This window comes from Capricornis sumatraensis, chromosome 11 (genome assembly GCF_032405125.1).
Source record: "Capricornis sumatraensis isolate serow.1 chromosome 11, serow.2, whole genome shotgun sequence".
NCBI lineage: Eukaryota > Metazoa > Chordata > Mammalia > Artiodactyla > Bovidae > Capricornis > Capricornis sumatraensis.
Window position 1 is genome coordinate 84892122 of NC_091079.1, and position 13096 is coordinate 84905217.

The 13096-nt window shown below is 43.1% G+C and overlaps 1 protein-coding gene across 2 annotated transcripts in view; it reads left to right on the top strand.

Annotated features, from left to right (window-relative positions):
- NIPAL2 (NIPA like domain containing 2) overlaps positions 1–12274 on the top strand; it is an 82147-nt gene extending 69873 nt beyond the window's left edge. The window contains exons 7-11 of one of the 2 annotated variants that reach the window (XM_068983937.1): positions 304–439; positions 2375–2463; positions 8545–8608; positions 9735–9829; positions 11791–12274. In XM_068983937.1, coding sequence (XP_068840038.1) covers positions 304–439; positions 2375–2463; positions 8545–8608; positions 9735–9829; positions 11791–11903 — 497 coding nt within the window. In that variant the 3' untranslated portion in view covers positions 11904–12274. The remainder of the gene's footprint in view (positions 1–303; positions 440–2374; positions 2464–8544; positions 8609–9734; positions 9830–11790) is intronic. The other variant, XM_068983938.1, reaches the window with a different exon arrangement.
- The last annotated feature ends 822 nt before the right edge of the window (positions 12275–13096 follow it).

A 13096-nucleotide genomic window follows, 5' to 3' on the forward strand; every position in this document is an offset into this window, starting at 1 on the left:
CCTTTCTGTCTACTAGTAATTATAACCTCCGCAGCATCCTTTCAACAGTGAGAGCTGGAAAATAAGCATCTTGCTCCAAAGATAAGAAGCACGTTGATTTAAGGAAATGGAAAGCCCAGCAGAGCTTGAGCAACAAGGCTACTGCTTGGCCTGCGTCTCATTCCTCCCTACACCTCTCACATCAGTCTTCATGCTTAAAGCATACCAGGAGTATTTACTACGCGACCATATAAATTTAAGCTATTTATTTGCAGTTCTCTCTCAATTATGAATTTTATTTGTGTTTTGTGTTTTCTCTTTCAGCCTCGGTGACTGTTATTTCCGTAAAAGCCGTCTCAGGCATGATCACTTTTTCTGTGACGGATAAAATGCAACTAACTTATCCCATCTTCTATATCATGTGTATCATCATGATCGCATCTTGTGTTTTCCAAGTCAAGTAAGTTAGCTCCTGCACACTCACTGATCTTTCAACATTCCTGTGCTTCTCTGAGCAGTAATTCGTATTGGCTTCAGATGATAATTAAAATTAGCTGCAACTGATTTCTAAGGGTGAGGGGTCTAAGCTTATCCTCAGCCAATATGCCTGGCTTTATACTTCACATCCAATAAGTTTTTGCGAAGCATTGCCTCCACATTTTGTGAGTTCTAAAGTGTGGCCCTAATCCAGCTAAGTGCACTTTGATACTTTCCTGATGCTCTTCTGCTTGTAATTAATATCCATCGTACACAGGTTGTCATTAGCAATAAATCAAAGGGGCAGGTCCACATCGAGGATTTCATTCTAAATATGGAAAATGCATGAACCCTTCACCTTCATCTCTTAGCTCATTCTCATTAATTGCCCAGAGATGGACAAAACCAGACGTTTGGCTGGGAGGGAAATCCTTTCTCCAAAACTTTGCATCTTTAGCCAGAATTTTCTTTGCACCCATGGGATTGCAGAATGATTGTTTTATGTTTCTCTTGGGGCCTCACAGTGGCAACATGGAAAATTTCTAATTTCTGCTCTGCTCTTCCCTCACCTCCATCGGCTCCAATTACTTCCCGTCCATTTCACATTGTGATTTTGCCTTCAGCTGCTCGATTATCCTGAGTCTGCCCCCTAAGTTTTTTGTTTACTCTGAAGTGCTATGCAAGCGCACCAGCCGGGAAATCAGAGCCCAAACCTCGTAGAGAGTGGTTCCTGCCTTAAGGTGCTGGAAGTCAAGTCTAATTGTTATGGGTTGACTATGGACCCTGTTACAAGGAGTGTGTTACTGGAGAAATCCAATGTCCTGTCACTGTTTTGTATGTCATAAACAAACTGTTTCTTTCGTTTGTTTATAAGATCAAGCGTGTTTCTATTACTTGCGTCTTGCTATTTTGCTTCATCTCCCTTCTTCTGAATTAATCAGTACTGTTATAATAGCTTTCAGAATTGAGTGATTAGCATCCTTAGCTTGAAACTCTTTCTTCATGAATTTAAAAGCCAGATACAATTGAAGGTAAACTACATTCCTGTCTCCTTTGTTTCAGTCCCCACAACCTTCACACTAGAACTCTGTGACCGCAATAGGACTGTGCAACCGTGGTTCTCAGCCCTGCCTGCCCATTACAATTATATTACCCAGGAGGTTTGTTTGTACATGTATGTATATACTTACATGCCTGTATACATGCATACGTGTGTATTCCTGCATGCATGTATACACACACACACACACACACAAAGGAGCACTTGGGTTCTACCCACAAATTTTATCTCCCAATTGCTCTAGAATACGACTTAAGCATTAGTGCTGTTTTGAGTGTCCAGGTGATACCAGTCTGGTGCACTGCTTTGGAAAAGGTGTAGTCCCTGGCAAGGCCACAGCTTGCCATTGTGGGAACCTGAACCCTGTTGGCAACCAGAGTGGGAAGCCAAGCTCCCACATGTGCTCTGCAGCTGGAGGGCTGAGCATTGTTTTTGAAACCTTAAACATTCCTTTGCTTCTCCATCTTCTCTCTTGGCACGTGGCATGTCAAGGGATAGCTAGACCATTCCCCAGATATGATATTTAACAGATTCTAGGGTCTATCCTAATGAATCAGCCCCAGTGTGATACCGGTCCAGCAGCTTGAATCGCTTCCAACTCAAACTTCTGTGGCCTCCAAAGATGATTAATTGCTTTTCATTGTTACTGTTGTTGGTTTAAACAGACCGTAAAACCTGACATCTGATCTCATACATCAGATGCATGTAAGCTATGACTGCTGATTGGAAATGCCCTTTCACTGCACTTCCTTTCTCTTTGTAGTCGCAGCTAAAGAACATGCATTTCTCATTGTTATTGTTAACTTATTGTTGAGCATCTCATAAAGACAGAGCTTCAGTACGTGTCTTCTGCTCTAGGCTCCTGAATCAAGCCACAAAGCTCTACAACACAGCGATGGTGGTGCCTGTTAACCACATTTTCTTTACCATCAGTGCCATTATCGCAGGTGAGTTTGGGCCTTCTACACTTAGGTGACTCTACCCCTACAACAAGGGTAAATGAAGTCTTGCTCAGAGTAATAAGGAAATCAAAGAATCTTTGGTTAGAGGGGATAAATAGCCCAAATCCTCCTAGCCACCACCCAGTGTCTGACTTTCTTCCACAGCATCCTCTAGGAGAGGTTATCCTACTTGCGTGAATGTTCCCCAGAGCTCTCTGCCCCCCGGAGGCAGCTCAGTCCCAGTTTGAATCACTTGAATTATTTGGAGAGCTCTAATCATTAGAAATATCACCTTGTATTGGGGCTGAAATTAGCCTCCCTGTGAATTCAAGATGCTCATCTTAGTCCTGCTTTCTGGAGTTTTCTCTGTCAGTCCTTCTGATAATCAGAGCAGCGGAAAGGTCCTCTTGTGTCCTGTCTCTGGGTCAGACATCCCCAGTTCCATGACTCTTCTCTCCCTGGCCCTCACCGCCTGAATCAGAGTGGGGTCCTAAAGTGAATCCAGTGTTCCCCAGAAGGCCAGACAGATGAGAGCAGGAGCTACTGCCTTTGCAGTTATGGCCTCTGGTTTTCTACTATTGCACCTCTTTTCTTTCTGTGGACAAGAATGTCCATAGCAATGTCTAAATATGTCAGACACAATGCTATTACAAAAACATCAGTCCGAAACTTGGTCCAAACAAAAATACAGCAGATTCAGGAATGTCACTCCTAAGTTTGGTACTGGTATGCCCTAGCCCTTTAGCTTATTGGCTGTATTTTCTACCTGGTTGTATTGGGACTTCATTTCCCCATGCAAAATTTATGCATTTTGGAGGCAATGAGGGATTATTTGTACCTAATGAATATGTCCTTTTTATTTCATGGCAAACAGTGTTCCTGCCAATGGGAACATTTTTAATGTAATTAATTAACTTTTCATTTCCCAAAATTGAACCTTACTTTTAAAGAGAAAGGTTATAAGACGTCTGAAGACATCTAATTTTTTTTGCATTTTTGACAAAAGAAAGTAACAAAAGACTGTATATTTATGTGCCCTAGAATTATTGAGAAAGGAAAAAAGCAAGGCCAAAAACAGTTAGAAGCATGACATACAACATAATCGTTAAAATTACTGTGCTAAAGATGTGTAAAACATATAGTTCCCCTGAAAGGAAAGTTTTGTGAGAGGATCAACAGGACAGAATCTGAATACTTAGCACACCGATGAGTACTTAGCACACACTCACACAATCGATGGGTCAAGGAAGCTGGAACTTTCCAGGAGTGATAACAGTTCATCTGATGTTACTAAAGTATGAAATGGAGGTGAAGCTTCTTGACTTACTTCTCCTCTTTGCCTCCATCAAAAAGTATGCTGCTGCTAAGTCACTTCAGTCGTGTCCGACTCTGTGCGACCCCATAGATGGCAGCCCACCAGGCTCCCCCGTCCCTGGGATTCTCCAGGCAAGAACACTGGAGTGGGTTGCCATTTCCTTCTCCAATGCATGAAAGTGAAAAGTGAAAGTGAAGTCACTCAGTCATATCCGACTTGTAGCGACCCCGTGGACTGCAGCCTACCAGGCTCCTCCGTCCCTGGGATTTTCCAGGCAAGAGTACTGGAGTGGGGTGCCTGTCAAAAAGTATAGCTTAAAATTAAAATGAGATGCCATATTTTGTTTGCTAAATTAGTAAAGCTTTTGTTTTGCTCTTTTTATTACAATAAGCAATGCTGGCATGGCTAAAGTGTTGCAGGCACTCTTGTGAAGTCGGGTACCAGGGTACCACCTTCCTAGAACTGAGTTTCATAGTTTTTGTCAAGAGCCTTAAAAATGTCTCTCCTCTTTTATCCTGCAACTCAAAAACAAAAAACAACCCAATTAAAAAATGGGCAAAGGACTTGAGACATTTCTTCAGAGATGTCCAACTGGCCGACAAGTACATGGAAAAATGCTCAACATCCCTAATCATTAGGGAAATTCAAATGGAAACCACAAATCACCACACATCCATTAGGATGGCTACTAGCAAAAACAAAACAAAAACATAAAATAGCAAGTGTTGGCAAGCACATGAAGAAATCAGAACCCTTGTACACTGTTAGTGGGAACGTAGCATGGTGCAGCCACTATGGGAGACTCGGTGGCAGTCTCTCAAAAAATTAAATATGGAATTACCATGTGATCCAACAAGTCTACCGCTGGGTGTATGTCCAAAAGAATTGAAAGCAGGGACTCAAACAGATATTTGTACACCTAGGTTCATAACAGCATTATTCACAGTAGCCAGATGGCAGAAGCAACCTAAACTGACAAATGCATGGATAAAGAAAATGTGGTATATACATACAGAGAAATATTATTCGGCCATCAGAAGGGAAGGGACTTTGATACATGCCACAAAGCAGGTGAACCTTAAGAAGGACATTATCTAACTGAAACAAGCCAGTCATGAAATGCCAAATGCTGTATGATTCCACTTATATGAGGTGTCCAGAGCACTCAAACTTACAGAAATGGAAAGTGGAGTGGTGATTGCCAAGGGCTGGGAGAGGGTGGAAATGGGGATCTGTTTAATGAGTATAGAGTTTGTTTTACAAGATTAAAAAGTTCTGAAAATTGGCTGCACTCCAGTGTGAATACAGTTGGCCCTCTATATCCACATTTCTGCATCTGTGGATACCACCAATAGTAGATAGACTATATCCCCTCCCCCCCAAATTCCAGAATATTCCAGAAAGCAAAAATGGTAGGGACCTAACAGAAGCAGAAGATATTAAGAAGAGGTGGCACAAATACACAGAAGAACTGTACAAAAAAGATCTTCACCACCCAGATAATCACGATGGTGTGCTCACTCACCTAGAGCCAGACATCCTGGAATGTGAAGTCAAGTAGGCCTTAGAAAGCTTCACTACAAACAAAGCTAGTGGAGGTGATGGAATTCCAGTGGAGCTATTTCAAATCCTGAAAGATGATATTGTCAAAGTGCTGCACTCAATATGCCAGCAAATTTGGAAAACTCAGCAGTGGCCGCAGGACTGGGAAAGGTCAGTTTTCATTCCAATCCCAAAGAAAGGCAATGCCAAAGAATGCTCAAACTACCGCACAATTGCACTCATCTCACGTGCTAGTTAAGTAATGCTCAAAATTTCTCCAAGCCAGGCTTCAGCAATACATGAACCGTGAAATTCCAGATGTTCAAGCTGGTTTTAGAAAAGGCAGAGGAACCAGAGATCAAGTTGCCAACATCCGCTGGATCATCAAAAAAGCAAGAGAGTTCCAGAAAAACATCTATTTCTGCTTTCTTGACTATGCCAATGCCTTTGACTGTGTGGATCACAATAAACTGTGGAAAATTCTGAAAGAGATGGGAATACCAGACCACCTGACCTGCCTCCTGAGAAATCTGTATGCAGGTCAGGAAGCAACAGTTAGAACTGGACATGGAACAATAGACTGGTTCCAAATAGGAAAAGGAGTACATCGAGGCTGTATATTGTCACCCTGCTTATTTAACTTATATACAGAGTACATCATGAGAAATGCTGGGCTGGAAGAAGCACAAGCTGGAATCAAGATTGCCAAGAGAAATATCAATAACCTCAGATATGCAGATGACACCACCCTGATGGCAGAAAGTGAAGAACTAAAGAGCCTCTTGATGAAAGTGAAAAAGGAGAGTGAAAAAGTTGACTTAAAGCTCAACATTCAGAAAACGAAGATCATGGCATCTGGCCCCATCACTTCATGGCAAATAGATGGGGAAACAGTGGGTGACTTTATTTTTCTGAGCTCCAAAATCACTGCAGATGGTGATTACATGAAATTAAAAGACGCTTACTCCTTGGAAGGAAAGTTATGACCAACCTAGATAGCATATTCAAAAGCAGAGCCATTCTTTTGCCAACAAAGGTCCATCTAGTCAAGGCTATGGTTTTTCCAGTGGTCATGTATGAATGTGAGTTGGACTGTGAAGAAAGCTGAGTGCTGAAGAATGGATGCTTTTGTACTGTGGTGTTGGAGAATGTATATAAGTTACATGTAAATATTATGCCACTTTATATAAGGGACTTGGGCATTAGTATCCACTAATGATACAGATTTTAGTATCCACTGAGGAGTCCTACAACCAAGTTCTCTGTATACTGAGTGATGACTGTATACTTAACACAACTGAACTGTATGCTTTAAAATGTTTAGGATGGTAAATTTTATGCTATGTATGCATGCACGCTTGCATGCTCAGTCATGTCCAACTCTTTGTGACTCCATGGACTCTACCCTCCCAGGCTTCTCTGTCCATGGAATTTTCCAGGGAAGAATACTGGAGTGGGTAGCCATTTCCTTCTCCAAGGGATCTTCCTGACCCAGGGATCGAACCTGCGTCTTTTGTACCTCCTGCATTGGCAGGTGAATTCTTTACCACTGCATAACCTGGGAAGCTACTATTATTGTGGGTATTATGTGTATTTTACGAAACTTTTTACTCTTGAAGACAGAAATTCCTCTTTAAGTGATGACAACAAAAAAAAATCCTAAAATACCAGGAAGAAACGTGTGCAAAGAAGTTTATTAACATCACAAAAGCAAAAGCGTTTGAAGCAATTTAAAATGTCCTTCGAGAAATGAATATTATGGGGCACCAGCTTAGAATAACAGGAAAACATTCAAATGACTCCAAGGACGTGTGTAATCACAGGGAAAAATGCTTCAGCAACATTATTCACTCAACAAATATTCACCAGAATGGGACATGGCTTGTTCCCGCAGAAAGTGAGGCAACAGACCTCAGACTGGTCTCTGGCACTGGCAACACCTAAGCAGCAGCCGGCACTCACAACTCTCAGTAAATACTTGTCAACAGGATAGCAAGGCTAACACCACACACGCACACACACAGATGTGATTCCAGGTAGTAGATAATTACAAGGTAACTTATTTAGGACTTCCCTGGTGGTCTTGTGATTAAGAATCCACCTGGCAATGCAGAGGACACAGGTTCAATCCCTAGTCTGGGAAGATTCCACAGGGCAACGAGGCCCACGTGCTACAACTGCTGAGCCCACATGCTCTAGCGCCTGTGCTCACCGACAAGAGCAGCCACCGCAGTGAAAAGCCCGTGCACCGCAACCTGAGAAAGCCCACACGCAACCATAAATAAATACATAAAATTTAAAACAAACATAAAAGGTAACTTATTTAGTGAAAAAAAAAAAAAAAAGTCTGTGAAGGCTTTGGGACCATAGGCCAAAAGGGAATCACTGATACTAAGAAGGAAAGAAGGAGGGCTCTCTGGAATAAAGGACAGATGCACATTGCCCTTCACCCAAAAGGAAAGACCAGCGGAGGGAGATGGGAGAGGGGTTGGCAGTGAGAAATGGAGCTCGGGCAGCACGTTAGCATGCTCCAGTGCACACATCAGCCTGTGACCAGACCCGCAGACTGCAGGGTTAGGCCCAGGCCGACAGCGTGGGGAGCAGCTGGCCTGAAGTGCCAGTGCTATGTGAAAGGCCCAGCGTCCACCCAGACGCTCAGGCCAGGCTTGCCGACATCCGGCTTAAACAACTGGGGGTGGGAAATGTCGCTCTGCTTGCACGTTCCAGTGGTACAAATCTTGCACTGGACAAAAAAGTTTCTGTTGGCAAAAGCTATGTTACTTGTGCTGATTTTATTATAATGATACATACATTATGTAAAGTCTACAAATCTGTGTTCTTTGGAATCATTGAAAGCATTAGTATCGCATGCAAATATTTTTTAAACTAAGCTACTGAATGTGCCTTTTTAGGGCTTCTCTGGTAGCTCAGTGGTAAAGAACCCACCTGCCAAGGCAGGAGATGTGGGTGAGGAAAGTCCCCTGGAGAAGGAAGTGGCAACCCACTCCAGTATTCTTGCCTGGGAGAATTCTATGGACAGAGAAGCCTGGCGGGCTACAGCCCATGGGGTCGCAAAGAGTAGGACATGACTTAGCAACTAAACATCGACTGGATGTACATTTTAAGGGTAACTGTTTACTTCGAAAAAAGTAATACAGTAATTTGAAAATCAATATGTAGCTATTGTAAATATTCTTACCCTAAAATTAATTTTATCTTCACTATTGTAGGTATCATATTTTATCAGGAGTTTCTTGGTGCAGCTTTTCTTACTATATTTATATATCTTTTTGGGTGAGTAAATGTCTCAGAGGTAAGGTATGTGAAATACTATTACTTTTATGTGAGACTTTTGGCATTGGACCTGAGGCATGGAAAATTGGAAAATAATATAAGAAACATCAGTTTCCCGAGCTCTTAAAAGAAGCATATTTTTCAACTTAACACCCTACCCAGAGCTCAGTGTCTTTGTGATTTAAATATCTCTGTGAGGGATCTGAAACACTGGAGATTTTCAGTTCCAGCCAAAATCAAGGTAAATCAAAGGCCCTTGTAGCTACTCCACCTTTTTATACTCAATCAGACCTATCCCAGCCTTAGGAACCCTTAGGTTACATCTCAGTTGGGAACCACAGATGCCTCTAGAATCACCTAGGATGCAAGGCCAAGACTGGGGCAGATCTCTGCCTTAAGACCTACTAACATCAGATTGGTGCCATCCCTCTCCTGGGTCTAGGTGCCCAGCTTTAACTCTGCCTCGGAATTTGCTGGACAATCACTTCTGGTGTTCTGGCAGACGAAGGGTAGAACCTTGACAGAATGTCACCGATGTATTGATTTTTCCTTTGGCTCCCACCTGGAACTCTCTGAATGCTTAGTTGCTTCTTGATGTGGTATTCTGCATGACCATTGTTATGCAAACTTGAGCCCAGACTATTTTCAACATAGAAAGCTATCTATCTTGAAAATTCATTTTTGTGAGATTTTTGGGCGAAGCTAAACTTCTGGGGTCTGGAAGCTATGACTATGCTTATGGCCAAGGACAATGAAATTTCTTAGAAAATTAAAGAATAAATTATTTTTTTGCTTGTGTTGCATGCCAGTAATGGGTCTGAGCATGCATGGATAGAAAATGAGACTTAGTGTCTACCCAAAGGGTTTAGAGCCTGAATTAACCTCCAGATGGTAAAAACCTGGGGCAGAGACTTACTGGAAGCGGCCCAGGTCTTGGTTCTGGGGACAAATATTATTGGCTGCAGCAATTAAGACAATTTCTAGGCAGCTTACCATGAGAAACAGAAAGAACAAAACCAGTGGAATGTATGTCATCATGTAGAAGGTGGAGTTCAGTTACTTAATCCCATGCGTTCAGTTATTTAATACAGTGACCTTGTGTTCTTTATTAACATTATTCTTACAGGTGTTTTCTGTCATTCCTTGGTGTGGTTTTGGTCACAAGGAATAGAGAAAAGGAACACCTGCCACAGTCTTACATTGATTTTGGAAATGTTCCCGGTAAGATGCATATTCCTTAATTTATAATAGATAATTTTTGGTATGATTTCTGGAGTTAAATTAATATAAAATGTAATTCTTACCCTCAGAAAATGTACATTTAATGATGAAAGCAGAGGTGATAGTTTAACTGTAAATGTTAATAATCATTTGATTATCAGTTTTGCACAAAACACTGAGGATAGAAAAGAACTGACCCTGTTTTCTTGATTTGGGTGGTAGTGAGAATTTCTGTTTTAGATTTCCTGGAGAAGGAAATGGTCACCCGCTCCAGTATTCTTGCCTAGAGAATCCCATGGACAGAGAAGCCTGGTAGGCTACAGTCCACGGGGTCGCAAAGAGTCGGACACGACTGAGTGACTTCTCTTTCACTTTCACTTTCAAATTGGAAAAGGGTAGGGAAAGGAGTGGGAATGGCAGGCACAGACCTTTGTTGCTTGGAGAACCTTTGAGGGAGATTCTACACCGAAGACCAGAAGCTTAGGAACATCATTCCTTGGGAAGGGTGAAGTGGCCCTTGCACTGGGCCCAAGAGTGACGTTCTTCTTGGTCACCTGAACATGAAGAGCTTCTTCCCCTGTTCCTCCCCTCATTCATCCAGAGGGGTTTAACATGCATCGTCATCCCAGCTCTCCACTCCCACTGAGAATACCACTTCCGTGATGCAGACTTGGGGCTTCCCTGGTGTCTCGGGTAGTAACGAATCTGCCTGCAATGCAGGAGACCCGGGCTCCATCTCTCGGTTGGGAAGATCCCCTGGAGATGAGAAAGGCTACCTACTCTGTGTGAGGGGGGAGTGTTCCCTGGTAGCTCATCTGGTAAAGAATCCACCTGCAATGCAGGAGACCCCGGTTTGATTCCTGGGTTGGGAAGATCTCCTGGAGAAGGGATAGGCTGCCTACTCCAGTATTCTTGGGCTTCCCTGGTATCTCAGATGGTAAAGAATCCAGCTGCAATGCAGGAGACCTGGGTTCAATCCCTGGGTTGGGGAGGTCCCCTGGAGTAGGGCATAGCAATCCACTCCAGTATTCTTGCCTGGAGACTCCCATGGACAGAGAAGCCTGGTGGGCTACAGTCCATAGGGTCGCAAAGAGTCAGATAAAGCTGAGCGACTAACACTTTCAGTTTCATGTAGACCCAAAAGAAGTGATGTCCAGAACAAAGGAAACAGGTTTCTGTGTCCTCACCTCCTTCCTTGCTCACCACCCCCAACAGTCTCTGGCTTTGCTAGGGGTTTGGGGTGACCTATAGGCTTCTAGACGAGGAGTAGTTATGTTCTCATAGCTTCCTCCACCATGCAGTTAGGACCAAGCCTTTGAAGCAAAAAACCATTAAAACCTTGTGCCTATGACTGAGAAAATATGGTCCATGAGTTCTGTGTTCTCTTTCCCATTTGAACCATCTTATCAGCTAAGAACACTCAGCGCAAGAATCGGCATGTGTGGCAAGGGTGTGCCTTACAGAGGCCTTCTAAGGTTAGGGGTTCTTTGGTAGGAAGTGAAGTTTACTTACTTTTAACTCTTTCATTTCACACAGTTCTATATGTAGAATCAGTAAGAGCTTTAGAAGCCATTCTGAAAGTCTGTTTTCCCCTGTTGTTAGATGCGTTAGACTAAACATGGACCAGGAGGCAGAATGGGGAGAGAGGTTTGGAGATGCGTACACGCTTCATGTTAGTCTCCTGACTGATCCAGCCTGATTTCTGTCCCCAGCACGGTCACGGGGACAGCACATGCTCCCCGGGTGGGAAGACAGTTTGCTCGTGTGGACAGCCACGATCTTACATCAGGGGCATGGAGCTCTGTGGGCCTTTCTTCCCTGACGTTTATCTCTTCTATTTATAGGGCGACTACATTGTCCTTTTTAAAAAAGGAATAAAATGTGGCCTAGATAGAGGAGAAATTATTAAGACATTATTCTACAAGAGCTCAAAAGATTCTTTGTGATTTTTATCTCCACAGGGAAACAAATATTGGATAAAATACAACCAGATTCAAGTGGCTTATCCTATGGAACTCTGCCTGATGGAAGTGACTCCATAAAGAGCCCGAGTGAAGAGAAGAAAGGGGTCTGAGACGCCGAGAGGGATGGCTGTGGGCCTGTTATTCAATACCACCTTTTAAAAAATTGCACATGTTCAATTTATGTCAGCAGTTAGTTTATGCTGACATGTGCTCGCCTTCGTTTCAGTCCCTGACCCCAACTCCATGTCTATGGATGATCAGGGCCTTCCTAAGCTTTGACAGTCTAAGGTTTTCATGGAATGTAATTTGAAGTGTTCTCCACACCCTGGACCTCTCTCCCTGGTGATTATCTAACTGACGAGATCTTAATTAGAGCCTGGCTGCCCAGGCAGGAATGTCACACAAAAATGTGCCTTCACGATTTGGCTGCAGAACGCTTTTCCCATACAGCTTGCAAGGTCAGTTGCTTTACTTTAAAGAGACACTTTAGTCCCACAACCTCCTCCCTAAACCAAAGGTTTGAAAGCATTCATTTTTCTTTAGACATCTTTTAGGAACCTTCCCATAAAGATTTCACCTTTCTGTTCCCAGATGAGAGTGGTGAATCATCTTTTCTGAAAACTAGCCCTATCGTATTTATCCTTTGAACAGTAAAGGTCTTTTTTTTTTTTTTTCATAATTAAGCATCTGTGTTTTGACTACACTCAGGTCACTCTTTCATTTTCATGTTTCCCTTTTTTTTATTGGAGTATAACTGCTATACAGTGATTTGTTAGCTTCTGCCGTACAATGAAGTGAATCAGCTATAAAAGTGGAAGTCGCTCAGCCATGTCCAACTCTCTGTGACCCCATGGACTATACAGTCCATTAAATTCTCCAGGCCAGAATACTGGAGTGGGTAGCCGTTCCCTTCTCCAGGGCATCTTCCCAACCCAGGCTCGAACCCAGGTCCACAGGGGAAGCCCAAGAATACTGGAGTGGGTAGCCTATCCCTTCTCCAGTGGATCTTCCCAACCCAGGAATCGAACCGGGGTCTCCTGCATTGCAGGCGGATTCTTTACCAACTATATGTATACATATATCCCCTCCCTCCTGAGTCTCACTCCTACCCTGCCATCCCACCCCTCTGGGTCATCGCGGAGCACCAAGCTGAGCTTCCTGTGCTTTATAGCATGTTTGCACCAGCTGTCTATTTTACACATGGTATAGTGTATATATGTCGGTCCTAACCTCCCAATTCAGCCCACTTTTCTCTTCCCCTCCATCCTGCCCCAGGTCCACATGTCTGTTCTTTACATCTGCA